This window comes from Phoenix dactylifera, unplaced genomic scaffold (assembly GCF_009389715.1).
Source record: "Phoenix dactylifera cultivar Barhee BC4 unplaced genomic scaffold, palm_55x_up_171113_PBpolish2nd_filt_p 000143F, whole genome shotgun sequence".
NCBI lineage: Eukaryota > Viridiplantae > Streptophyta > Magnoliopsida > Arecales > Arecaceae > Phoenix > Phoenix dactylifera.
This window is the reverse complement of record NW_024067698.1, coordinates 1,035,687-1,063,168: the sequence shown is the minus strand read 5'-3', so window position 1 is coordinate 1,063,168 and position 27,482 is coordinate 1,035,687. Positions and strand designations below refer to the sequence as shown.

Sequence of the window (27,482 nt, the reverse complement as noted above, 5' to 3'; positions counted from 1 at the left end):
CGACTGCGTCCTTCGTGGGGATGAGAGAGCGGAGAAGAGTGCGTCCTGTCCTGTCCTGCAAAAAAGCCGGTGGCCGGGCTCTCAGGCGCCGGCCCTCCGATGCTTAAGTCAGAGGGGGCCAATATGTGGAGAGGGCAAGGAAGAGATATGTGGAGAAAATACAGAGAATATTGTGTTCAATTGTGTCTATGCTGTCTCTTCTCCCCCCTTTTCTTCCCCCCCCCCAGGTTCCCTTTTATAGAGGGATATTGTGTTACCTGGGAGGTGACGGGGGAATTTGTCCTTTTGGTGATAATTGGGCGCGATCTGGCCCATTAATGGCGTAGTGGAGGATAAGGCCGAATCAGGCCGGGGTCAGGGAGTTGTCGTGGTTGATCAGACCCGTTGGAGTGGTTGAACCGTCGGCCGTAGTGGGCCTGGGGTTCGTGGATGGTAAGTGCATTTATTGCCGAGTGAACCGGCGGTCAGGAAGAGCCATACGCTCTGATGGTTCAGTGATCCGGAGATCGTCTTGGGCCGTGTTCATTAAATGACTGAGTGCATCGGAGACTTGAGGGGGTCTCATGCATTAATGACAGGTTGTGCCAGAATACCTGCGGAGATCTCGTGCCTTGACGGCTCAGAGATGGTGGCAGGTTATAGCCGTCAGATCCTTCACAAAGGTTAGGCGGAGATGAGTACTGGTTAAGGCATCGGCTCGGCGGGGGTGCCGAGCCGAGCTGGTCGCCCAGCGGGGCGCCCTGTGGCGGGGTTGCTTCTAGTACTTCTGGTCGGCGCCCTTTGGGCGAGCGCTTTCCTGGTCGGCGTCCTCTGGTCGGCTTTTTCTAGCCGAGCGTCCCTACTTGGTGCTTTGGTTGGGCCTTTTCGGATTGGCGCTCTCTTAGCTGAGTACCCTTCTGTTCGGCGCCCTTTGGTCGAGCGCCTCTACTTGCCGGTATTTCCCTCTGGTCGGCGTTCTCTAATCAAGCGCTTTCCTGGTCGGCGCTCTTTCGCCGAGCGCCTTTCTGGTCGGCGCTCTTTGGCCGAGCGCCTCCGTGGCGGTGTGACTTGGGTTTTTCCCCCAACACTTACCCCCGACTTCCGAGTTCCAGCTGGCTACCAGCTGGAGCACGGAAAGTAGCTTTAGTTGGGTCATTACGGATTCCGAAAATTTTAATTTATTGCGCGTTTTGAATTATCGAACGCTTCGAGGTGCCTTTTGATAGTCAACTTTAAAGACCACGCAATAGCACGTATCTAGTAGGATAGTGATTACGGGTATCGATCCACAGGGATTGGGGTATAGTTGTTTTTCTTAAAAATAAAAATATTTGAAAAAGGATGAATTTGTGAAACTAAGCAATTTAATAAAAGAAAATGCAATTAAAAGGATATCAGTTGGAGGAACCTAGGGCATGGAATTCACCACTAACATCGGAACAAGGGTTATTTATATTTTAATTTATTCTTGGATAAACATGCAAATTGGCTACAAGCCTAATAAGCATTTAAATAAAAATTCACAAAAGTAATTTGGGCATAATCCATCTTCGGTTGGCATGAAATGTCTACCCTAATCTAAGGTGGTAGCACATCGCATCTTCCCTAAGCATGGACTATCTTATATTTACCTAGTGATCATGAAGAACAGTTGTACGAACATCATACTTAAAATCACAGAAATTAAATATGATTCAAAAGAAGATTCCCATTAAAAACAATAGGTTCATACAACTCCAAGAACATAAAATAAAATATAAAACCCGTATTCCTTTGTTAGGGCTGCATCCAGCCCTAGAGAAGATCAGCCCAGCATGGAGTTGGAGACGGCAGCAGCAGCACAGCAGCAGGCTTCCATCTCTTCCTTTCGCCGGCTTCCTCTCCCTCTTGAACTTCTATTCATTCCTGAAATACCCAAAAGTTCTCTCTCTCCCCTTTTCTGTTTTTGTGGGACTCCGCCTGTGATGAGATGATAGGGAAAACCCCCCACCCCGGTGGGGGGGTTTGGCCTCTGAGGAGATTCGATGGGGCCGAAGGAAGATAGCTCCCTCCTTTTATAGCTTCACCAGCACCTCTTCCGAATGGGAAGATAAGATTAAGGAACGGCTTCCTGTTCCGTGAATGCAGGGGAAACGAGTGATCCAAACGCGTGGCATGCTGGCTTTGATCCGAAGAGCTGGATGACGCGGAAGAAGGTGATGATGTTGAGCATATCCCGGGATGAAACTGAACTTCGGTTGAGCAGCTGAGAACGGAAGAACGGCTGGGACGTTGGGAGGATTTCCTGCGAATGGGCGAACGTGGGAGGATTTCAAAAGGTTGAGAGGATCGGATCTCGGCTGGGAGTGGTTCCGAAACAGGGGATTCCGTGGAGGGGATCTCGGACGCGTTGGAGGTGCTGAGAACGGACGCCATGAAGCTCGGATGGATGAAGCCGAGGAAGCTGATCCAAAAGATGAAGTCCTGCTGGATTTGGTGCTTATCCCATGGGAGAAAGAAGGATCTCGGTTGGTTTGGATGCTGGGATGATTCGGTTGATGGTTATGTGAGAAGATCTCGGAACAGGGGAATGGTTGGAGCTCACGGATCACGGGGAAGATGGGATTGAGCTGGGGGATGAGCTTGGATTTGGTTGATTGTTAGCTTTGTTTCAGAACAGGGGAAGAGGATGCATCGTGATGGCTGGTTCTCATTTGGGAGTTGGGAAAGATGCGAACGAGATACAGAGGATTATGTTCACGGTTAAGAGGAGATGCTGGAAGAGTTTGGAAGTGCTGCCGTTAGCTGGAAATCCGGGAGATGGGCATGAGATGAGGATGAAGTCGGAACAGATTGAACGTGAAACTGAGGATGCGTTGAACGCCATCGCGAACGGAATGATCCGTGGATGCAGGGGAATTCAGATAGGAAGAAATCTTTGGACGCGGAAGAGGGATGTGATCCTGGAGTTGAGAGGAAGGATTGGGATTTATTTGGGAGAAAAGATGACGGTCGGCTGGGAGGAATTCGTGGATGAGAACTGAAGTTGGTTGGGAGATGGGATAAAGATGAACTCGATGTGGATGAAGGGGAGGAAGGCATGCATGAGATGAGCGGAAGCCTGGCTTTATCCATGGGCGATGAAGGCTAGATTCATGGGCATTCGGTTGGTTACGTGGAAGAGGATGGAGCACTGGCTTTGTTTGAAGCTGGGAAGCTTGCGGACATGGGATGGATTTCGTGGTAAAAGCTCATGGCTAACCGTGGGATGCTGGGACGCGTTCACGGATTGGGAATGAACTGGTTGTAGCTTGAAGCCTTGAACGCGGCGGATAGGCTGGGATTTCTTTGTTTGTTCGTGGGATATGCGTGGGATTTGTTGAACGGTAATGAAGGGGATATAAGCTGGGAAGAGGAAGATGATTCGGCAGGATATGGCTCATGAACGGGATGCACCGAGATTCGCGAAAGGAATTTGTTCGGGATGAGCTCAATGTTGGAAAAGAAAATTGGGCTCGACTCTAATTGGTTGGAAAGATCCAATTCATGGGGTGCATGCGATTTGGGTTCAGGGGTCATCCCAGATGAATTTGATTCGACCTGCATCCATTAGACTCAACCAATAATAAAAGAATCTAACTTGAATAATTTATTTAAAATGAAAGGATGAAGGAAAATATATTTTTTTTAGTTAAATTTATAAAATATGTGAATTAACATAATGATAAGTGCTATGAATAAGATATTAATTTATGCATTATTTAGCACTTATCACACCCCCCAACCTACATTTTGCTAGTCCTCGAGCAAAATAAAAAAATTAACTCACTTTCGCAGGAATCGCGATTGCATTTACCGTATGCAATAAGGCTTTAAACCCCTAGGTGGCCCTAGTGGACGAGTTTTGTCTCGTGAGGGTTTCCGGCTCAGATACCCACAAACTGTGTCGAAAAAAATTTATTTTATTGTTTTATAAAATCTAATTTCAAATGCATTAATGCCAAGAATTTCAAAAGTACACAAAGTTTTAATTACTAAGTCAGCCCAAATCCTAGGTCAAGATGCAACTTAAGTTGAAGTCATTAAGTTTCCGTTAGAGAGTTGTAAGGCTAATTTATACTTGGGTGCTCGGTGATGTCTGGACTATACACAGGCTAAGGCTTTAGATTCTCCAAAATACTGCTAAAACTAGTAGTTTCCAAGAATTGGTCAGATAAGACCTAATCACTGATTCAAAATCATCCTACCTTGCAGGATTTCGAGAGTTGTGGATGTTTACTTTAATACCTCATGGGCTTTATCTGTAATATTCCAGTTTACCCGAATTTTTACAACGACGGCTTTCACACTATCGTCTTTTTCAAGGTCAATATTATTTTCTTTTTTTTCTTTTCTTTATTTTTTTTATTTTTTTTTATTTTTTTTATTTTATATTTATTATGCACTTTTACTCTTGTAATGATTCCTCCATGTAACGAGCATTCAGTCAACACTCCCACACCAGATGGCATAAGGTGTTAGGCATCAAGACTCCCCTACGGACCTATGCTCGGGTTCCTCATTACAAGCCCGCTGACCTTTGACGTTAGGTAGCCCTTTTCGATGTACCTGACTAAATTCACTCTTTTTTTTTTTTTTAACAATAAATATGGGATAATAGTGAATTAGATAGGAATGATTCATCAGGACTCAAGGTTGCTCTAGACTCAGCAACATAATGTTGAACCTAATTCTTAGAAGTGCAGGCCATGTGTGTTGTGAAATTCCAAAGTAAAAATTATCTTACAACTCGCTAAAAGAATAAATAAAAAGAACTCAAATTGAGTTACTCCTGACTAGTTATTGGGCTTTTTAGATTTTATATACTTTGTGTGATTATCATTTCAGCACTAAGGCATAGAAATTAGGTTTTTTTTTTTTTTTGAGATGAAATACTTATTCACAAAATCAAAAATTTCGAAAAATTTCTCTTCAAAAATTCGAATCTTATACCCCTCAACTTAGATCAGACATTGTCCTCAATGTTTTTTTTAAGTATTATTATTTTTTTTAATTTTTTTAATAATATTATATTATTATTTTTTTATTTTTTTTATTATTATTTTTATTTTGGATAAAAATATGATGCATATGGAGGATAGAAACATTGTACCTTAGTTGCATTAGTAATATGAGGACTTCTGAAAAAAATACGACAAGAAAATGTGCAAAAATAATCTATGAAAATTGAGTTGCCTCCCAACAAGCGCTAAGTTTAACGTCTTCAGCCAGACGCATCAGGTGCAGTTAAGCATACATTAAAAGAAAAACACATCAATTCCTCATATTTGCCCTAAAATCACTAGACAGCTCCTATCTGGTTTGAAGAGGGCACCTAAGCCTCCAATCCGGTCTAATGAACTGAGTTGACCAGGTAAGCTCCCAGGTAAGTGGAGGGGTCACGATGCGTTTGCAAAGGTCCCACTTAAAACCCACTTGCCCCTCGAACAGATGAACTGTCTCCCTTAAAGGGACAAAGCTTGCCTAGACATCAACTGAGCCACAGAGCGAAATTGGTGCAACTTTCGGTGATCTTCGTCCTATTGAGCTCGAATGTCCCTAGGGGCCAACGTCTAATTGATTTTATTTAACGTGATAGCTATGTGAGAATTGATTCACCTAATTTGGGCAAGAATCTGGTGATGAAATCCAGTTCTTATCTTGTCGGAGTGATTGCCCTTACTATGTGCGGATTAATTGGTGTATGTGTATCAAGCATGCATTCACACTTTTGCTGAAATTAAAATCAAACAATCACCACAATATTTCAAGCAAACTGGGAATCAATTTAAATAAGAAAGGTTTAGAGGTTACCAAAAGGAATTTTCTCAGCAATTTTTTTAATTTTTTAAGGCAAACCTCTACAGCATTCCTTTTCCAGCAATTTTCTTTTTGATCGTCCCAGATGTCTTCTTCGATTCCTGATTAAATAATACCAAAATCAAAAATTAGTAGGAGAGAAGAAGGAGATAAGGAAAGTAACAAAAAAATAGAAATTTTTTTTTTTTGAAAAATTTTTTTAATAAAAAGAAAAACAACTATGCTACCAATCCCCGGCAACGGCGCCAAAAATTGATAGTCAACTTTAAAGACCACGCAATAGCACGTATCTAGTAGGATAGTGATTACGGGTATCGATCCACAGGGATTGGGGTATAGTTGTTTTTCTTAAAAATAAAAATATTTGAAAAAGGATGAATTTGTGAAACTAAGCAATTTAATAAAAGAAAATGCAATTAAAAGGATATCAGTTGGAGGAACCTAGGGCATGGAATTCACCACTAACATCGGAACAAGGGTTATTTATATTTTAATTTATTCTTGGATAAACATGCAAATTGGCTACAAGCCTAATAAGCATTTAAATAAAAATTCACAAAAGTAATTTGGGCATAATCCATCTTCGGTTGGCATGAAATGTCTACCCTAATCTAAGGTGGTAGCACATCGCATCTTCCCTAAGCATGGACTATCTTATATTTACCTAGTGATCATGAAGAACAGTTGTACGAACATCATACTTAAAATCACAGAAATTAAATATGATTCAAAAGAAGATTCCCATTAAAAACAATAGGTTCATACAACTCCAAGAACATAAAATAAAATATAAAACCCGTATTCCTTTGTTAGGGCTGCATCCAGCCCTAGAGAAGATCAGCCCAGCATGGAGTTGGAGACGGCAGCAGCAGCACAGCAGCAGGCTTCCATCTCTTCCTTTCGCCGGCTTCCTCTCCCTCTTGAACTTCTATTCATTCCTGAAATACCCAAAAGTTCTCTCTCTCCCCTTTTCTGTTTTCGTGGGACTCCGCCTGTGATGAGATGATAGGGAAAACCCCCCACCCCGGTGGGGGGGTTTGGCCTCTGAGGAGATTCGATGGGGCCGAAGGAAGATAGCTCCCTCCTTTTATAGCTTCACCAGCACCTCTTCCGAATGGGAAGATAAGATTAAGGAACGGCTTCCTGTTCCGTGAATGCAGGGGAAACGAGTGATCCAAACGCGTGGCATGCTGGCTTTGATCCGAAGAGCTGGATGACGCGGAAGAAGGTGATGATGTTGAGCATATCCCGGGATGAAACTGAACTTCGGTTGAGCAGCTGAGAACGGAAGAACGGCTGGGACGTTGGGAGGATTTCCTGCGAATGGGCGAACGTGGGAGGATTTCAAAAGGTTGAGAGGATCGGATCTCGGCTGGGAGTGGTTCCGAAACAGGGGATTCCGTGGAGGGGATCTCGGACGCGTTGGAGGTGCTGAGAACGGACGCCGTGAAGCTCGGATGGATGAAGCCGAGGAAGCTGATCCAAAAGATGAAGTCCTGCTGGATTTGGTGCTTATCCCATGGGAGAAAGAAGGATCTCGGTTGGTTTGGATGCTGGGATGATTCGGTTGATGGTTATGTGAGAAGATCTCGGAACAGGGGAATGGTTGGAGCTCACGGATCACGGGGAAGATGGGATTGAGCTGGGGGATGAGCTTGGATTTGGTTGATTGTTAGCTTTGTTTCAGAACAGGGGAAGAGGATGCATCGTGATGGCTGGTTCTCATTCGGGAGTTGGGAAAGATGCGAACGAGATACAGAGGATTATGTTCACGGTTAAGAGGAGATGCTGGAAGAGTTTGGAAGTGCTGCCGTTAGCTGGAAATCCGGGAGATGGGCATGAGATGAGGATGAAGTCGGAACAGATTGAACGTGAAACTGAGGATGCGTTGAACGCCATCGCGAACGGAATGATCCGTGGATGCAGGGGAATTCAGATAGGAAGAAATCTTTGGACGCGGAAGAGGGATGTGATCCTGGAGTTGAGAGGAAGGATTGGGATTTATTTGGGAGAAAAGATGACGGTCGGCTGGGAGGAATTCGTGGATGAGAACTGAAGTTGGTTGGGAGATGGGATAAAGATGAACTCGATGTGGATGAAGGGGAGGAAGGCATGCATGAGATGAGCGGAAGCCTGGCTTTATCCATGGGCGATGAAGGCTAGATTCATGGGCATTCGGTTGGTTACGTGGAAGAGGATGGAGCACTGGCTTTGTTTGAAGCTGGGAAGCTTGCGGACATGGGATGGATTTCGTGGTAAAAGCTCATGGCTAACCGTGGGATGCTGGGACGCGTTCACGGATTGGGAATGAACTGGTTGTAGCTTGAAGCCTTGAACGCGGCGGATAGGCTGGGATTTCTTTGTTTGTTCGTGGGATATGCGTGGGATTTGTTGAACGGTAATGAAGGGGATATAAGCTGGGAAGAGGAAGATGATTCGGCAGGATATGGCTCATGAACGGGATGCACCGAGATTCGCAAAAGGAATTTGTTCGGGATGAGCTCAATGTTGGAAAAGAAAATTGGGCTCGACTCTAATTGGTTGGAAAGATCCAATTCATGGGGTGCATGCGATTTGGGTTCAGGGGTCATCCCAGATGAATTTGATTCGACCTGCATCCATTAGACTCAACCAATAATAAAAGAATCTAACTTGAATAATTTATTTAAAATGAAAGGATGAAGGAAAATATATTTTTTTTAGTTAAATTTATAAAATATGTGAATTAACATAATGATAAGTGCTATGAATAAGATATTAATTTATGCATTATTTAGCACTTATCACCTTTAATAGGCGGCGTCCCTTCTTTTCCGAAAAGCCTCATTATTGGGACACCTTTTGCGAAGCGTCCTCGCGTCGTGGGCTCATGATGGGGCCGCACGATCCGATGGGGCGCTTCGGTGTTCGAAGTGCTAGCCCTAATTAAATGCGTCGTTCTGTCTTTTGGACCGACACGTGTTATCATCTAATCGGGACACAGCGTTTTCCTCGCTGATCCGGGCCGTTGGGGAGGTCTATATAAACTCTCCCCTGGCCTTCTATCCTCCTCTTATTGTTTTCTTCTTCCAGCTTTTCTTCTTCCAGCTTTTCACAGTCCGAAGTTCTTTTTCTCCGGCATCTTCCTCAGGTCCCCCTTTTTCTTAATCTCTTTTTCCCTCGCAATGGGTTCTATTCCCAGTGAAGTCGAGTCTACCATGAGCGTCCTGAAGGTCGAGATGACCGAAGAGTGGTTTTTTCCTCTTCACGGGTTCCGTTTGGAACCCGCCAGGCGGAGGGATCGGGTAACCGATCCTCCGGTAGGCCGGATCGGAGTGTATCTTGAATCACTCTGGGCCGGCCTACGATTTCCTCTTCACGGCTTCGTGAACGAGTTGTTGACGTTATGCCAGCTGGTTCCGGCGCAACTCGCTCCGAATGCCTGGAGGACAGTGATCGGTTTCCTGTCACTGTGCTTACTGCACGGGATTCCGACCTCTGTCAACGTTTTCCGGCGACTCTTTATCTTTAAGTCGAACCCGGGAGACGGAGAGTGGCTCTATATCGCCCTTCGGGCGGGTCGGCCGCTTTTTCATGGTGCCCCTTCGTCTATTCACGACTGGAAGAAGAAATTCTTCTTCCTAGGTTCTGAACAGACCTGGGGGTTTGACCCTAGGTGGGGGCCGGCCCAGCTCAGGTCTATCAACAAGCCTCCCCAGCTTTCTCCACGTGAGTAGGGGATCATCGACACCATCCGCGGCCTCGGGGACGGCATTTTGCTGAACGGCCTCATATGTGAGGACGCTCTAGTGAACGTGGGCCTGAGCTCGGCGCGTCCCCATGGTAAGGATAGTTACAGTGTCCTTTTCGTTTTATTACTGTTCTAATGTTCTAATCCTGCTCGCCCTTGGCAGATATCGCAAAGATGGTGACTAAGAGCGAGGTCCTCTACGCCCGCTTCCAAAAGAGGGCGGCTGAGCTCTCAGGCGAGCCCACCGAGCCGAGAAAGAAGGCGAAAGTCTCGGCAACCCCAGCGACCCCGGCGACAGCGGTGGCCGAGGCGGGTCCTTCCCGCCCCGCACACTCCGAGGCGGGCCCTTCTCGCCCCGCGCACCCCGACGCTGGTCGGGGGGAGGGCGCGGATTCCAGGGGCACGGGCTCCCGGGGAGCTTCGACGGTGCTCCCATGCCCAGTGCCCTTGGCACAAGTTCCTGGTCGGCAGGATGCTCCAGTTGCCGACCAGGGGAGGAGTCCTGCGGGTCTCGCGCTTGCGCGCCCCGCTTCAGCGATGCGGCAGTTAGATCGGCCGCTTATCCGACCCCAGCCTTCTAGCTCCGAGCCGGGGAGCAGTCAGGGAGCCTCGGGGTCGGCTCCATCCAGGTCAGCCGATGCTGACCTTCCGTGCCCATCAGGCTCGGGGGAGCGGGTGGCCCTTGCACCCGTCTGGTCGGTATACGAGGGCGATTCAGCCCTCGACAACCCTCGAGTGGCGCGCGAAATATTTTGGGTCGCGCTGCTCCCGGCCCACCAGGCCAGGATGCGGTCCATGAGCTATAATGCTTTCATGGACGCTACCCGCTGCAATGCCGTCCAGGTAAGTTAATTTTTTCGTCCGTGTAATTTGTGAAAATTTCTACTCGTAGCGCCTAATGTTTATTCACGTCTCTTTTACAGCACTTGCACGAGACAGAAACGCTGATGCACATTATCCAAGACTACCGGGAGCGGGCCCGGAGGTGTCAGCGTGGGTATGAGGAGGCCCAGGCGAGGTACCTGGCCGCCGAGGCGAGGTACCAGGCTTCCGAGGCCGAACGTCAGGTGCTCCAAGAAAGAGTAGGAGCATCCGAGGAAGGAATTCGAGCTCTGACCGCCGAGCTCGATGAAGAGAAGGGCGCGCATACGTTGGTGAGGTCCGAACTGCGCGCTGCAGAAGCTCGTCTGGCCGAAGCCGAGCTGGCGCTGGCCTCCCGCGAGCAGGAGGTGGGGAATGCCCGCCTTCGTCACTTAGAGCTCGAGCGGGAATTGAGAAATCTCGAGCGGAAGGCCGCATACCATGAGGCTCGAGAGCTCGAGGCTCGGGAGCAAGCTCAGAACACGGTGAAGCTCTTCCGCAAGTCGGAGGAGTTTCACGACCTCCTAGTAGAGGAGGGCGTGAATGGGCTGATTCAGGGCTTCCGGAATTTCCGCAACCAACTGCGGCGGCTCCTCCCGGATTTTGACGTGAACCTGCTTCAACCGGGAGCGGAGGTCGAGAGGCCGGAAGCGGAGGCAGACACCCCGGAGGCCGACCAGAGAGGTCTGGCCGAGGCGGCCGAAGCCATCCCTGAAGTCGCCGAGGTCGCCCCTGAGGCTGCTCCTGCTGCTGCCGAGGCCGCTGAAGAGGTCCCGACCGCTGAGCCAGCTGCTCCCGACACTGCTGGAGCCGAAGTAGTCGAGCTCGAGCCTTGAATGTAATTTTTATTGTTTTGTTAAGTCGGGATGGTCCCCACACTTGTAAGGGCCGAGCCCGAATCTTTGTACTTGGCCTACGGGCCTTCTTTTGAAATATATGTTTTTGGAAACTCGTCTGTTGTAGACTGAAGTTTCTCTTCTCGGATCCATTTTAGGTTCCAAGGATATGGGCTCTATGGTCTCAACTCCGTCCGCCACAGGGTTCGGGTTTAGGTTCGGCTCGCCGAGCTCCATTGCTCGGTCCTTCGACCAGAGGTATAGCAACGCTTATGCCCAAGGGATTTGGGCTCGGAGAGTCTTCTCGAGCCTAGTCCAGAATTCGATCAAGCCCTAGGGCGGTCATTAGGACTCGAACTTCAGCGAGGTTAGTGAACTTCGAGCCTCGCGTTGCCGGGGCGGACCAGATTTTTTTCCAACGAATGGGTCGAATGCTCGTCGGCTCGTGACGGGGATTCAACAGACTTGGTTTATACCAAGTTTGTTGGTATCGTGAGCGTTTTCACGCCAAGGCGACTAAAGATATTCCTCTGCTCAGACTCCGTTCTTTGAGGACGTCGGCGGAGGAAAATCCAAGAATAGGTAGGATAATGTAAAAACATTAAATAAATGGGTACCTGGTACCGCAGTTGTTTTTTCGCCGAGGCGACTGAAGACGCTCTGCTCGGGGTCCGTTCTTTGAGGACGTCGGTAGAGAAATCCAAGAATAGGTAAAATAATGTAAAGACATTAAATAAATGGGTACCTTGTACCGTGAGCGTTCTCGCGCCGAGGCGACTGAAGACGCTCCTCTGCTCGGACTCCGTTCTTTGAGAACGTCGGCAGAGAAATCCAAGAATAGGTAAAATAATGTAAAGACATTAAATAAATGGGTACCTTGTACCGTGAGCGTTCTCGCGCCGAGGCGACTGAAGACGCTCCTCTGCTCGGACTCCATTCTTTGAGGACGTCGGCAGAGATTCAGTGATGGAGAACGAGCCGAGCTCGTTGGCTGAAGCCGATGGAGAACGAGCCGAGCTCGTCTGGTCAGTGAAGACCGCACCCCAACGTATCGAGGCATCCCGACGAATCGGGGCATCTCGACGTCTCGAGGCATCCCGGCCGAGGTCGGGGTAGGAGAACGAGCCGAGCTCGTTGGCCGATGGAGCACGAGCCGAGCTCATCGGTGGAAGTCGATGGAGAACGAGCCGAGCTCGTCTGGTCAATAAAGACCGCAACTCGACGTCTCGAGGCTTCCCGACGAATCGGGGCATCCCGACGTCTCGGGGCATCCCGGCCGAGGTCGGGGTAGGAGAACGAGCCGAGCTCGTTGGCCGATGGAGCACGAGCCGAGCTCGTCGGTAGAAGTCGATGGAGAACGAGCCGAGCTCGTCTGGTCAATAAAGACCGCAACTCGACGTCTCGAGCATCCCTATAACCGGGGCATCCCGACGTCTCGGGGCATCCCGACGAATCGAGGCATCTCGACGTCTCGAGGCATCCCGACCGTGGTCGGGGTAGGAGAACGAGCCGAGCTCGTTTAGTTGATGGAGAACGAGCCGAGCTCGTTGGTGGAAGTCGATGGAGAACGAGCCGAGCTCGTCTGGTCAATAAAGACCGCACCTCGACGTCTCGAGGCTTCCCGACGTATCGGGGCATCCCGTTGTAACAGGGCATCCCACTATATTGGGGCATCCTGACGTCTCAGGGTAGGAGAACGAGCCGAGCTCGTTGGTCGATGGAGAACGAGCCGAGCTCGTTGGTCGATGGAGAACGAGCCGAGCTCGTTGGCCGATGGAGAGCGCATCACGAACTCACGAACATCTTCAGGGAGTCCACGTAGATACTCCATCATTCCGAGACATCGGGGCATCCCAACCGTGGTCAAGGGAGGGGAAATAAACCTGACACCATGGGGTAATCAGGAGAATTGGTGAGCTCGAAGTAAGCACGCAGACCATCATAAAACGAAATTCACAAAATAAAATTTATAGTTGAATATTGAGGGACCCCTTGGGGTTCTATTGGTGGTACGCGCGGAGATTTTCAGAGCTCCAGCTTCGTGGAATGGGAGTCCCGTCTAGAGACTCTAGTTTATAAGTTCCGGGTCGGCGGATGCGTGTGACTCGGTAAGGTCCTTCCCAATTCGGGGCTAGCTTCCCTTGCTCAATTGGTCGGGAGGCTTCAGCTCTTCTGAGGACAAGGTTCCCGGGTCTGAAGGATTTGACCTTGACCCTGGCGTTGTAGTACTGAGCTGTCTTTTGCTGGTATCTCGCCATACGAACTCGAACGGCCTCCCTTATTTCCTCGATTAGGTCGAGGTTGCTTCTGAGTTGCGAAGAGTTGGAGCTGGCATCGTGATACTCAACTCTTGGAGAAGGAAGTCCAATCTCTAGTGGAATGACAGCCTCCGTCCCATATGTTAGGTTGAAGAGAGTCTCGCCGGTGGGGACGCGGAACGTGGTCCGGTAAGCCCACAGGACATTGTATAGGTCTTCGACCCATTGTCCTTTAGATTTGTCGAGCCTGGCTTTGAGCCCCTGCAAAATAGTACGGTTTGTTACCTCTGTTTCTCCGTTCGTCTGAGGGTGCGCGACCGAGGTGAAGCGGTGGTCAATGCCAAGCTCGGAGCAGAATTCTCTGAAGTGAATGTTGTCAAACTGGCGACCGTTGTCAGAGATAAGGATGCGGGGGAGCCCGAATCTACAGATTATGGACTTTCAGACAAAGTCTCGCATCTTCTGCTCGGTGATTCGGGCAAGGAGCTCGGCTTCCACCCACTTTGTGAAATAGTCGATGGAAACTACCAGGAACTTCCTCTGTCCGGTGGCCAGTGGAAATGGCCCTAGGATGTCGATTCCCCACTGAGCAAAAGGCCAAGGGGAGCTGATTGAAGTCAAGGGAGCCGAGGGCCGGCGTTGAACGTTGGCGTTCCTCTGGCACCGGTCACATCTTTGGACGAAGTCCACAGCATCCTTTTGGAGTGTCGGCCAATAGTATCCTTGGCGTAGAATTTTATGGGCCAATGCTCGTCCCCCCAGATGATTTTCACAAATTCCTTCATGGACCTCGCGCATGGCGTAATCAGCCTCCGTTGGGCGAAGGCATCTGAGGAGGGGAGATGTGAAAGATCTCCGATAAAGCTTTTCCTCATGCAGTATGTACCAGGTGGCGGAGAGCTTTATTCGGCGAGCTTCTCGTTCATCAGTGGGGAGGACTTCGTCTTGCAGGTAGCTGATGAGTTCATCCATCCAGCTTGGCTCGAACTCAGTGCAGAAGGTCTGCTCGGGCTCGTCTGTACTGGGCTTTTGGAGATACTCCAGTACGGCTGCTTTGGGGAGCTCGCTCATGCGAGAGGACGCCAGCTTTGATAGCTGGTCGGCCCTGAGATTCTCCGACCTGATAACATGTTGAATGTGAAAAGAGTCCAGGGTCGAGGCGAGATCCCGTACCTTCCGAAGATACCTCTGCATGGTCGGGTCTCTGGCTTCAAAGTCGCCCATGATTTGGTTGACGACGAGCTGAGAATCACTGAAGGCCTTCAAGTCCTTCACTCCTAGCTCTTTGGCTAGCTTGAGCCCGGCGACAAGCGCTTCGTACTCCGCCATGTTATTGAAAGCAGGAAATTCGAGGCGCAAGGCTTGCTCGGCGACCACCCCCTTCGGGCTGGTGAGGATAAGTCCTGCTCCGCTACCCCCCGAGTTTGAAGAGCCATCGACATGCAGGGTCCATGTCAAACTCGGGGTCGGCTCCGTTGGTGGCTCAGGTTTAGGCTCGGCCTCGTCTGGTATGGTGCACTCGACTATAAAGTCTGCGAGCGCTTGCGCTTTGATCGCCGGTCTGGGTCGGTACTCGAGGTCGAATTCTCCGAGCTCGATGGCCCATTTCGTGATCCGGCCCGCACGGTCTGATCTTTGCAGGATTTGCTTGACCGGCTGGTCGGTCAGTACGGCCACTGTGTGGGCTTGGAAGTAGGGTCGGAGCCTCCGAGCTGAGATGACCAGAGCATAGACAGTCTTCTCCAGTTTGGAGTATCGGGTCTCGGCATTCCTCAAGACCCGGCTGGTGTAATATACTGGCTTTTGGAGCTCACCCTCCTCTCGGACCAGGATCGAGCTTACTGCTATAGGGGAGACAGCTAGATACAAGTAGAGGAGCTCACCCTGCTGAGGCTTTGTGAGCAGGTGAGGGGAAGCCAGGAGATGCTTGAGCTCCTCAAAAGATTGCTGGCACTCGTCCGACCAAAAAAAGTTCTTCGGCTTCTTGAGGGATGCGAAAAATGGAAGACAGCGCTCGGCCGAGCGGGAGATGAATCTCCCAAGAGCTGCAACTCGGCCTGTGAGCCGTTGTACCTCCTTGACCGTCCTGGGAGGCGTCATTTCTTGAAGGGCTCGGATCTTTTCAGGATTGGCCTCGATTCCCCGTTGCGTGATGATGAAACCGAGGAATTTGCCAGAGGTGACTCCGAATGCACATTTGGCTGGATTAAGCTTCATCTGGTACCTTCGGAGTGTGGAGAATGCTTCATTGAGGTCGGCTATATGGTCTCGCGCCATCTTGCTTTTCACCAGCATGTCATCTACATAAACCTCCATGTTTTGGCCTATTTGGTCTTTGAAGATCCGGCTGACCAGCCTTTGATAAGTTGCCCCGGCATTTTTTAAGCCGAATGGCATCACTCTGTAGCAGTAGGTTCCTCCGTCGGTGATGAAGGCTCTTTTCCTCATCCTCTGGCGCCATGCGGATCTGGTTGTATCCGGAAAAGGCGTCCATGAATGCCAGCAGCTCATGACCCGAGGTGGAGTCTACGAGCTGGTCGATGCTGGAGAGTGGGAAGCTGTCCTTTGGGTAGGCTTTATTCAGGTTGGTGTAGTCCACGCACATACGCCACTTCCCGCTGGCTTTCTTGACGAGGACCACGTTGGCGAGCCACTCTGGGTAGGCTATCTCCCGGATGAAGCCAGCTTCAAGGAGATTGCTGACCTCCTCGGCTGCTGCTCGCTGTCGTTCAGGGGCAGCGCCTCGTTTCTTTTGTCGCACGGGCTTGCTGGTTGGCTTCACTTGGAGCCGGTGGACCATGATCTCTGGATCTATCCCCGGCATGTCCGCAGGCGACCATGTGAAGACATCCATGTTGTCTCGTAGAAAATTGACGAGGCGACCCCTCTCATGCTCGTTGAGGCCAGAGCCGACCTGCACGGTTAGCTCGGGAGTGTTCTCTCGTAAAAGAACTTGAATTAGTAACTCACCAGGCTCTACCCGCTCTTTCTGAGGGTTGACCCGTGCCTCGATGACCTTAGTCGAGGGCTGGCCAGTTGCTGGGGTAGGCGCCTCGGCTGGCCGTTTTGCCTCGTGGGTCGCCAGGTAGCATCGCCTCGCCACCATTTGGTCCCCTCGAACTTCGCCGACTCCCTGGCTGGTAGGGAATCGCATGAGCAGGTGGCGGGTCGAGACCACTGCTCGGAGGGCGTTGAGACCCGGCCTTCCGAGGATGGCATTGTAGACTGAGGGCAGGCGTATTACAAGGAAGCTCATTCCCATGGTACTTTCACGAGGGGCGAGCCCGGCTGTGACCAGGAGGTCGATTTCGCCTTCTACTGGGACTAAATCCCCAGTAAATCCAACTAACGGAGCATTCATCCTCCGCAGCTGCTCATTTGTCATCCCCATCTTACAATATGCACCAAAATACAAAACATTCGCCGAGCTTCCATTATCGACCAAGATGCGTTTTACATCAAATTTATTTATGATCATGGAGATGACCACGGCATCATCATGGGGAGTTTCGACTCCCTCTAGGTCATCATCTGAAAAAGAGATGGCTTCAGAGGCGCGCAGGCGCTTCGAGGAGGATTCTTCCCCTGAAGCTTCTCCAGCCGAGGCCCCGCCTCGGATGGCGTTGATGATGCCGGCGATGGGCCTGTTGGCATTTGAACCTTCAGGCTGTGCGACTCCTTCGGCTGGCTTCTTCTCTTCACGCCGGCCTTGTACGAACCGATCGAGCACCCCTCGGCGGATGAGTGCTTCGATCTCGTTTCGGAGCTGATAACAATCCTCAGTATCATGGCCGTGATCCCGGTAGAAACGGCAATACTTCCGGGGATCACGCCGGGTTCTGGTATCTTGTTTTGGAGGTGGGAGCCGGATGCGATCCCGACCCTCAATCTCCATGAGGATTTCAGCCCGAGGAGCGTTGAGGGGAGTGTAGTTTTCATACCTCCCTTCAGGTGCATGGGCCCGCAGTGGAAACCTTGGGCGGGGTAGTGACCTCTGCTGTGGCGGTCCCCTCAACCGGGGTGGACTCTTCGGGTGGGACGGATTCTTGGCTCGTAGCGGCGACGGGCTTCTGGGCTGGCCGCGCTCCTCGCGGCGTCTCTTCTTGGGGTTCTGCTCGGTCCCACCCCGCCTAACAGCCACGGCTTTCTCAGCCTTGGCGTACTTCCGCGCCCGAGCGAACATTTCGGTGAGGTCCGCGGGGAAATTCTTCTCGATTGAGAAGAGGAACCTGTAAGACCGGGCTCCAGTCTTTAGCGCTGACATGGCGATGGACTGGTCAAGCTCCCGGACCTCCCATGTTGCGGCGGTAAACCGGTCCAAATACTCCTTGAAGGATTCTCCCTCCTTCTGTTTGATATCAAGGAGGGAGTCCGATGTCCGCCGCTGGGGCTGGCTGGCGATAAAATTGTCAGCAAATTGTCTGTCGAGCTGCTCAAAAGAAGAGACAATACTCGGCTTTAGCCCGGTGAACCAAAGCCAGGCTGGCCCTCGGAGTGTTGCTGGAAAAGCCTTGCACATCATGGCCTCCGAGGCTCCTTGTAGGGCCATTAAGACCCGGTAACTTTCCAGGTGGTCAAGGGGATCAGCCGTGCCGTTGTAAGGCTCCACCTGAGGCATTTTGAACCGTAGTGGAACCGGTTCATCTTCAATCTCCGGAGAGAAGGGCGACTTCGTAGTGAACTCGAAGTCTCCATCACGTCCTGATTTTCTTCCGTGGAGTGCCTGGATTTGGCGCTCCAGCTTCTCGACCTTCTTGTCGAGTTCGTCATTCTGGAGGACCGCTGCAGCGGTTCGTTCGGGTGCAAGTTGCCCTGGAACCGACTCAGCTTCTGAAGGTTGTGGCCAGCCTCCGTGGCTTCTGACTGGGTGCTCCCTCCAGCGGGAGGCCTGGACTTGAGAGTCCTGACCTTGAAGAGGAAGTCCGCTTGTAGGGGGCTCCGGTTGGACTGGAGCCGGAGGAAGCGGTGCCGTTGGGATGCCCCTGGGTTGCAAGCTTTGGACAGCGGTAGCCAAGGCTTACACCTGTTGCACCAGGGCATCAAACTGCTCCGGCCGAACTTGAGGGGTTGACTCGGCCGGAGGCGGCGAGTTTTGGACAGAATGTTCAGGACTGGGTGGAGGAGTCGAGAGGCATTGGAAGCCCCTTTGCTTCTTAGCTTCATGGCAGCGACTCGGGGCCCTTCCTCTAGCGCCAACTGTTGCTGAAAATTGGACCCGGGGGCCACCGCGTAACCAGGGGAGGAGGAGCTCCGCTGCCGGAAGGGCGGACGACAGTGCGCCGGCCGACTGCGTCCTTCGTGGGGATGAGAGAGCGGAGAAGAGTGCGTCCTGTCCTGTCCTGCAAAAAAGCCGGTGGCCGGGCTTTCCGGCGCCGGCCCTCCGATGCTTAAGTCAGAGGGGGCCAATATGTGGAGAGGGCAAGGAAGAGATATGTGGAGAAAATAAAGAGAATATTGTGTTCAATTGTGTCTGTGCTGTCTCTTCTCCTCCCTTTTCTTCCCCCCCCCAGGTTCCCTTTTATAGAGGGATATTGTGTTACCTGGGAGGTGACGGGGGAATTTGTCCTTTTTGGTGATAATTGGGCGCGATCTGGCCCATTAATGGCGTAGTGGAGGATAAGGCCGAATCAGGCCGGGGTCAGGGAGTTGTCGTGGTTGATCAGACCCATTGGAGTGGTTGAACCGTCGGCCGTAGTGGGCCTGGGGTTCGTAGATGGTAAGTGCATTTATTGCCGAGTGAACCGGCGGTCAGGAAGAGCCATACGCTCTGATGGTTCAGTGATCCGGAGATCGTCTTGGGCCGTGTTCATTAAATGACTGAGTGCATCGGAGACTTGAGGGGGTCTCATGCATTAATGACAGGTTGCGCCAGAATACCTGCGGAGATCTCGTGCCTTGACGGCTCAGAGATGGTGGCAGGTTATAGCCGTCAGATCCTTCACAAAGGTTAGGCGGAGATGAGTACTGGTTAAGGCATCGGCTCGGCGGGGGTGCCGAGCCGAGCTGGTCGCCCAGCGGGGCGCCCTGTGGCGGGGTTGCTTCTAGTACTTCTGGTCGGCGCCCTTTGGGCGAGCGCTTTCCTGGTCGGCGTCCTCTGGTCGGCTTTTTCTAGCCGAGCGTCCCTACTTGGTGCTTTGGTTGGGCCTTTTCGGATTGGCGCTCTCTTAGCTGAGTACCCTTCTGTTCGGCGCCCTTTGGTCGAGCGCCTCTACTTGCCGGTATTTCCCTCTGGTCGGCGCTCTCTAATCGAGCGCCTTCCTGGTCGGCGCTCTTTCGCCGAGCGCCTTTCTGGTCGGCGCTCTTTGGCCGAGCGCCTCCGTGGCGGTGTGACTTGGGTTTTTCCCCCAACATGTGGCATGTTTATTAGAAGGGTGGAAGAGATGAAGACATAGGCACTGGTACTTGTGGTACATGAGGGCAGAAGAAAGTAAATGAAGTGGAGACCTGTTTGATGGATGAAACAACTGAGTAAAGAAAAATGGCAGGACTGTTTGTTTGGGTACTTATTGGAGCAAAAAGAGTGTTCTATCTACCCAAGAAAAAAAAAAAGCAAAATTGTTATCTACTATTTCTGTCACGCCCCTGATCCGAGATCAGAAATCGGGGGTCGCAGCAACCGCCGTATATTTATAGTGAATTCTTCCCACAAACATTCAAGGTATCTCAACATAATATCATAAATATGCAGCAGAACAATTTAACTAATATTATGCAAACTTTATTTTATTAACTAACTCAACTTACAATGTCTCACAATTCTAACATTAATCTAAGATAAAATATCGATCAATCAAATCTATAATAAGATCATATATCGTCACAATATTCTAGAATATTCCAAATATACTATCCATCAAATTTATGCATCATGAATAATACCTCAAAAGTCATGAAGATAATAATTTAATTATTGCTGTTAAATTTAGAAAAAATGATACATTACTTACTTTGCAAATGCAATCTAACTAACAGATCTAATTAATTCCGAAAATCGTTCTCAATGCCTAATATCCAAAAATTATATTTTTCTTTAAAATGTTATCATAATATATATAAAAAATTAAATTCTAACACCCTCAAAGGCTAACCAAGTGGGAGTGCCCGACATTCCGGCCAGTTTGATCAAGTGAATTCATCAAATCATACTCAGACTAAGGCACAGATGGTTTAATAAAGATCGGAGCGATCAAATCTAATAGAGTTTGGCAGGAGCCAGGGTGGAGCTGACACACTGCCCCACGATCCTAGATCAAGACTCTTCATCAGGGTCAATTCAAAATTACTGTGAAGAGTCCGTACTGGATCCAACTACTCTAGAGAGAGTAGAGAAAGAAAAGTCCAATAGAGAGAAAAAATCCAATAGAGAGAGCAAGATAAGAGAGAGAAAGCATGGGAAAAAGAGAAAAAAAAGAGAGGGAACAAGCTTCTCTCTCTAACCAAGAAAGAGAAAGGTGGCTGCAAGTGGTGCCCAGGGTCAGGGACCCACGGCCACCACTGTGGACTGTGGCCGACGGCAACTGGAGGCCAGCGGTGAGGGAAAAAACCTCCTAAAACAGCGGTTCAACCCCCCTTAACCCATGAAACCGAGACATCCCGGCGATGGGAGCCTCGGCCACAGCTGCAAATCATCGTGAGAAACCGGGCGAAGATCTCGGCAACAAGATTCGATGGCATTACTAGCCAAAAAGAACGAACAAAATAGGAGAAATCCAAAAAAAATAGGGAAAAATAGAGCACCCATTCTTTTCAGCCAAATTCCGACGATCATCGGCCGGAAACAAACCTCTAAAGGTCGTATAAGAGGGAGAGCAGGGTTATCCAAAGATTTTTGAGTTCTTACCTGGCTTTTTGATAGCAAATAGCGGTAGCGATGACGTGATTGCGATCGACAATCGAGGAGGAATTCAAGAAAAATTCGGTAGCATGCTTCGATTGGGGCTGGCTTTCCGATGGGGGGTGGGAAGGATGAGGAGGAGCTCATATAGAGTGGAGACCAGGGTTTTCTAGTCTCCGGCAGAATCCGAGGAGGTGGAGAACGTCCTCCTCCTGTTCGGACAAGCCTTCGAACTGCGTTCAAAAGCTAGGCCGAGCCAACAAACTGGCCCAATGAGGCTAGGCCTCACATTCTCCCCTTCTCTAAAAAATTTAGTCCTCAAAATTTTCTTTCTTGCCCTTTCAAAAAGTTTGAGATATATAATTCTAATCTCATTCTCAAGTTTTCAATAATTGTACTTATCAATACAACTTCATCATTAGATCTTATCAAAAGAATAAGGTTCAATACCTCCAAACTTGATTCTTTTATAGATACTGTAAATCAAGTTTCTCTCTTATAAATAGAAATCAATGTCTTAATTCTGAATAAGAATATTAAGTTTGTTTGTCAAAATATCAACTACTTTTGATTAACTGGTCTATCACAAGATTAGACCATAAACAACTCTAATCCACTCCTAGTAGAACATTCATCAAAGTCAATTGAGGAGTTAATATTAATTGAAGAAGTTTAAGCTTCAGATTTAGGAGAAAAGAGATTTACACCAAAATGTTTCAGATCCAAAATCAATTCTAGTCTCAAAATGCTAAGAATTTTCTTAGCATGACATAGAATTGGAGAACCTAAGATAGTGCAGCAACATGCAAAACTCAAATCATTTTTTTTTGTTTATCAAGAAAATCTTACTACACAAAAAAATAGATCAAGTCTTTTATCATTAAAACTTGCCGAATTAAAGAGATAATACTTCTGACCAATTTAGAAAAATAATTCGGACCATTACATTTTTGCTGCGCCCTCTGATTCAAACCACCAAAATCTTTTGGATTTACTAATAATTTTTAATCAAAATACTACTTTGTATTATGAACTAAAGAGATCCAAAATTTCAATTTCTATGTAAAGCCCAAAAAGGAACCTTTTATTTGATTCTCATCCCCTAATTTATCTCGAGCACATCCATCTAAATTAACCCTCGAGTTAATTGATACATTCAAACCCTCATATAGGCTAGCTATTGTAATTCAAAATGAATCGAATCTTAATTCTCTTGTCAACTCAACTAGATGATTCCAAGTCAAATTCCTACAAGTAAAAACAACTAGAAAGGCTCCGGGAGGTGGAGGTGGAGGAGGCAGTCTGGGCCCTGGCAGCGGATAAGGCTCCGGGACCCGATGGGTTCCCCCCTTTCTTTTTTCGGAGATATTGGGGTATCATTCGGGCTTCAGTGGTTGAGGCTGTGCAGTGCTTCTTCACTCAGGCAGCTATGCCTGAGGATTGGAAGGCCACCTTCATCACGCTCATTCCGAAGCGCAAGGAGGCGGTAGAGCCGGGACACTTTAGGCCCATCAGTTTGTGCACAACCTTGTATAAGGTTGTGGCGAGAATAATGGTGGGCAGGATCAAGCCTCTATTGCCGGGCATTATCAGCCAAGAGCAGGGGGCCTTTGTGGCGGGGAGAAACATTTCCCACAATGTTATGTTGGCTCAGGAGATGATGTGGGATCTTCAGCGAGCATCGAAGCGGCGCAGCTTGATGGTAGTCAAGCTAGATATGGAGAGGGCATATGATAGGATCAGGTGGAGCTTTCTGCGGAAGGCTTTAGAGACCTACGGTTTCCATAGGAGATGGATTGGTTGGGTCCTAGGGTGCGTCCAGAGGCCAAAATTCTCCATTTTGGTCAACGGCACACCGTCGAGTTTTTTCGAGTCCACTATGGGACTGCGGCAGGGATGTCCCCTATCAACTTAATTCTCTGGTTCGACCGGTGTCGGCGCGGGAGGTGGAGGAGGCAGTCTGGGCCCTGGCAGCGGATAAGGCTCCGGGACCCGATGGGTTCCCCCCTTTCTTTTTTCGGAGATATTGGGGTATCATTCGGGCTTCAGTGGTTGAGGCTGTGCAGTGCTTCTTCACTCAGGCAGCTATGCCTGAGGATTGGAAGGCCACCTTCATCACGCTCATTCCGAAGCGCCAGGAGGCGGTAGAGCCGGGACACTTTAGGCCCATCAGTTTGTGCACAACTTTGTATAAGGTTGTGGCGAGAATAATGGTGGGCAGGATCAAGCCTCTATTGCCGGGCATTATCAGCCAAGAGCAGGAGGCCTTTGTGGCGGGGAGAAACATTTCCCACAATGTTATGTTGGCTCAGGAGATGATGTGGGATCTTCAGCGAGCATCGAAGCGGCGCAGCTTGATGGTAGTCAAGCTAGATATGGAGAGGGCATATGATAGGATCAGGTGGAGCTTTCTGCGGAAGGCTTTAGAGACCTACGGTTTTCATAGGAGATGGATTGGTTGGGTCCTAGGGTGCGTCCAGAGGCCAAAATTCTCCATTTTGGTCAACGGCACACCGTCGAGTTTTTTCGAGTCCACTATGGGAATGCGGCAGGGATGTCCCCTATCCCCTTACTTATTCATTATTTGTTCTGATATCTTGTCTCGTTCATTGCAGGGTGCGTGCACTAGTCGGGAGCTGGAGGCCTATGTCCCAGCACCGGGGGTGGGACCTATCTCTCATTTATTGTTTGCTGACGACTGTCTTCTTTTGACCAGGGCGCATGCTTCTGATGCACGGGTACTCGCTAGAGTGCTGGCAGGTTACTGCGCGGCGTCCGGACAGAGAGTTAACTTCATGAAGTCAGCCATTCGGTTCAGCCCTAGCACGGAGATTAGAGTCAGACTGGAGATCAGGAGGATTCTGCAGATACCAGAGCAGGAGGGGACATTGGTCTACCTGGGAGTCCCTATCACAGGCCGGAGACTGCGGGTGATAGAGTGCTCCGGGCTGGTACAGCGGGTCGAGGCCAGGCTGGAGGGATGGAGGGCATCATCTCTATCCATGATGGGGAGATTGACACTGGTCAGATCGGTGTTAGGATCTATGCCGGTATATCTCATGGCCAACACTGTGGTCCCAAAGACGACTCTGCTGAAGATTGAACGTCTTCTTCGGAGCTTCTTGTGGGGGTCTCATAGTGGGGGCCATGGGGTACATCTGATGGCTTGGGAGCACGTCTGCCTCCCCATCAGTGAGGGTGGTCTGGGAGTGCATTCCCTCTTGGAGCGGCGTGAGGCCCTTGTTGCTCGACACGCAGCTCGCTTCTTGCTGGAGCCGCAGGGGCTTTGGAGCAGGGTGATGGCAGCCAGATTTGGCCGAGGGGGCTCTGAGGTGGCACGGAGTGGCCGCCGAACTTCCTTTATGTGGCGCGAGATTGTGAGGTATTTGCCGACTGTGTCGGCTAACACCAGGTGGCTGATAGGCGATGGGCGGAGCGTCGATGTGACCGATGATCCATGGGTGGACACTTTGCCTCTGAGATGTTGGCCGACGATGGTGGATACTGAGGCAGCGGAGGGGCTTCGGGTGTGTGACCTCCTAGCACCAGGGAGGACAGAGTGGGATGATACCAGACTACATCAGCTGTTTGGGACACATCTTGCTGCGAGGGTACGGTCCCTTCCAGTACCAGATTGCGAGGGGCCAGACGTTAGGGTCTGGGGCACCTCATGCAGGGCCAGTGTCAGGCTGGGTGATCTATCCCGGGTCATCCAGCAGGAGCATGAGCGAGGACCAGACTGCGCCTGGATTTGGAGGTCCGGCCTCCAGCCGAGGGCAGCACTCTTTTTATGGAAGGTGATGTGGGATCGCCTTCCGACGAGAGCAGTGTTGAGCCGGCGTGCTTTGGGGATCCCCGCGGAGTGCGGGGTTTGCAGTGTTGATGAGACTGTGGATCATGTTCTATTTCAGTGCACTTGGGCGAGATCGACATGGCTGTGGACAGGTATCCCGGAGGAGGTGTGGCAGGAGAGGAGCCTCTTCCTGCATTTGATACGACAGGGGTTGACCAGTCCCGGGTCATGCCAGGAGGCCATCCGAGCGACTTGCACAGCCCATCAGATCTGGCTGGCAAGGAACGCTCGCATTTTCAGTGGGCGCAGGATGTCGCCGAGGTTTGTTGCGGAGTCTGCTCGAGCACTAGCGATGGAGTCCAGACTTCCTACCCCCTCAGACACACCCTTGACAGCTTGGGACACCTGGGGTTCCTCTACTGCTCAGGCAGCTCCTCGGACGGTGTTTTTCACCTGGGAGCCCCCACCCCCGAGCTTCCTCAAGGTAAACTTTGATGGGTCGGTGCTGGACAGAGGTACGCGAGGCGGGGCAGGCTTCGTCATACGGGACCCTCACTCTAGGGTTGTGGCAGCAGGTGGCTGCCAGTTGTTCGTCACATCAGTTCCAGGGGCAGAGCTGCGAGCTGCCTGGGCAGGTCTTCGCCATGCTCGACAGGTGCTGCAGGCCAGCTCGATCATCCTGGAGGGTGACTCGGCCACAGTTATTGGCTGGATCCGGCGGGGACTGAGTGGTGAGAGCATCGACCATCCTCTGATCCGGGACATTAGGATGATGGTGAGGGATGGCGTGGCCTTTGAGGCCAAGCATGTATTCAGGGAGGCCAACAGGGCGGCTGATTGGGTGGCTGCATTCGCGGCCCACCACTCTGGATACGCGCTGTGGGTGGGAGAGAGAGAGTTGCCATTGGCACTTCGTGAGATTGTGTATTTTGACTTTATTGGGTGTATTCAGACACGCGTTGTCTGAAACCCGGCTTTAGCAAAAAAAAAAAAAAAAAAAACAACTAGAAAGATTTTCTCAATGCTCCACCAAGTTAGAAGACCTTAAATCAATAGATATGAGTAAAATCGGCTCAATTATCTCTTCTAGAGTTTCTGCATCGAGATCTTTAGCATTAATCAAAAATTTTCTATAATAATCATGCAAGCCTTAAAAAATCAAATTCTTTACGCAAAACTAGATTTCATTAGCAACCTCAACAATATAAGCAAAAGATCTCTAGATCACCACATAGTCTCCGATAGACATAAATAAAATCTTTTATTTGGATCCAAAGGTAGTAATAAAAATTATTAATAATTCCACCAAGTTGAATACTTTAGGATCTCAAAATAAAAATAATTCTTCAATAAGAAAATAATTTTTTTGCAGAATCACTTAGTATATTTTTCTTCTACATGCTAGTTTCATGCTTAATCCACATATGATTCAAACCTCAAAAAATATTCCAACGGGTATCATAAAAATCTTTTATAGCCCAAATCTTAAACAACTTCACATAAATGAATCATAATTTGCCTCTAAAAAATATCTTCAAAATTAAGTAATATCACAGTATACCTCCATATCAATTTTTGAGTTTTCAAGTTCATTTAAATAACAAATAATCATAATGCATGATAATATACCATGGTCAATCCCCTTGCACTTAATTTAGATCCAAATCTAACTAATTATAACTTGATTCATAGATTGTCCAACCTTCCATCATGTATCAAGCCTCGTAATTTTATTAATTTTGTTTGGCAACATTTTCATACATAATAACAAATGCTCAGAAAATCTTTAAAGTAGCTTATAATACAATCGACATAGATATACGTCCTAATATCCCTAGTGTCTACCCACCTATACTCATCCTATGTCAAATTTTATTGTCCTAGAATTTATCCACTTATGCTTTGATACCATAATAATTGTCATGCCCAGACTCGAGATCGCGAGCTGGGGGTCGCAACAACCGCCGTATACTCATAGAGAACTCTCCCCACAAGTATAAAAGGCATATCAAAATGATATCATATATGTAGTAGAACAATTTAACTAATAATATGCAAACTTTATTTCATTAACTAGCATCAATTTAATAAACTCTAATCTAAGATAAGTTGGGCCAGAATTCTTCTAGTCGCTCTCCTATATTGAAAACTCCGGTTGGCTAGTTCTCTGAATCTGAAAAAAAAAAAACAAGAAATCGTTTAATGAGTAAACAGCCCAGTAAACAATAATCACTTAGCTAAATAAATCAGGCAATTAGATAGATAATATTTTGTAGAAAATAAGCATATATGCGAATCAAATCTTTCTTAAAATATTAAATTTCGTTCATAAATTCAAATTCTTTCAAATACT

The 27,482-nt window shown here is 49.1% G+C and overlaps 1 protein-coding gene across 1 annotated transcript; it reads left to right on the top strand.

Annotated features, from left to right (window-relative positions):
* The first annotated feature begins 22,765 nt into the window (after positions 1–22,765).
* On the top strand, positions 22,766–26,096 carry LOC120104924. The gene is made up of 4 exons (XM_039116834.1): positions 22,766–23,114; positions 23,386–23,798; positions 23,952–25,281; positions 25,705–26,096. The coding sequence occupies exons 1-4, from the start codon at positions 22,766–22,768 to the stop codon at positions 26,094–26,096; spliced, it is 2,484 nt and encodes an 827-aa protein (XP_038972762.1).
* The last annotated feature ends 1,386 nt before the right edge of the window (positions 26,097–27,482 follow it).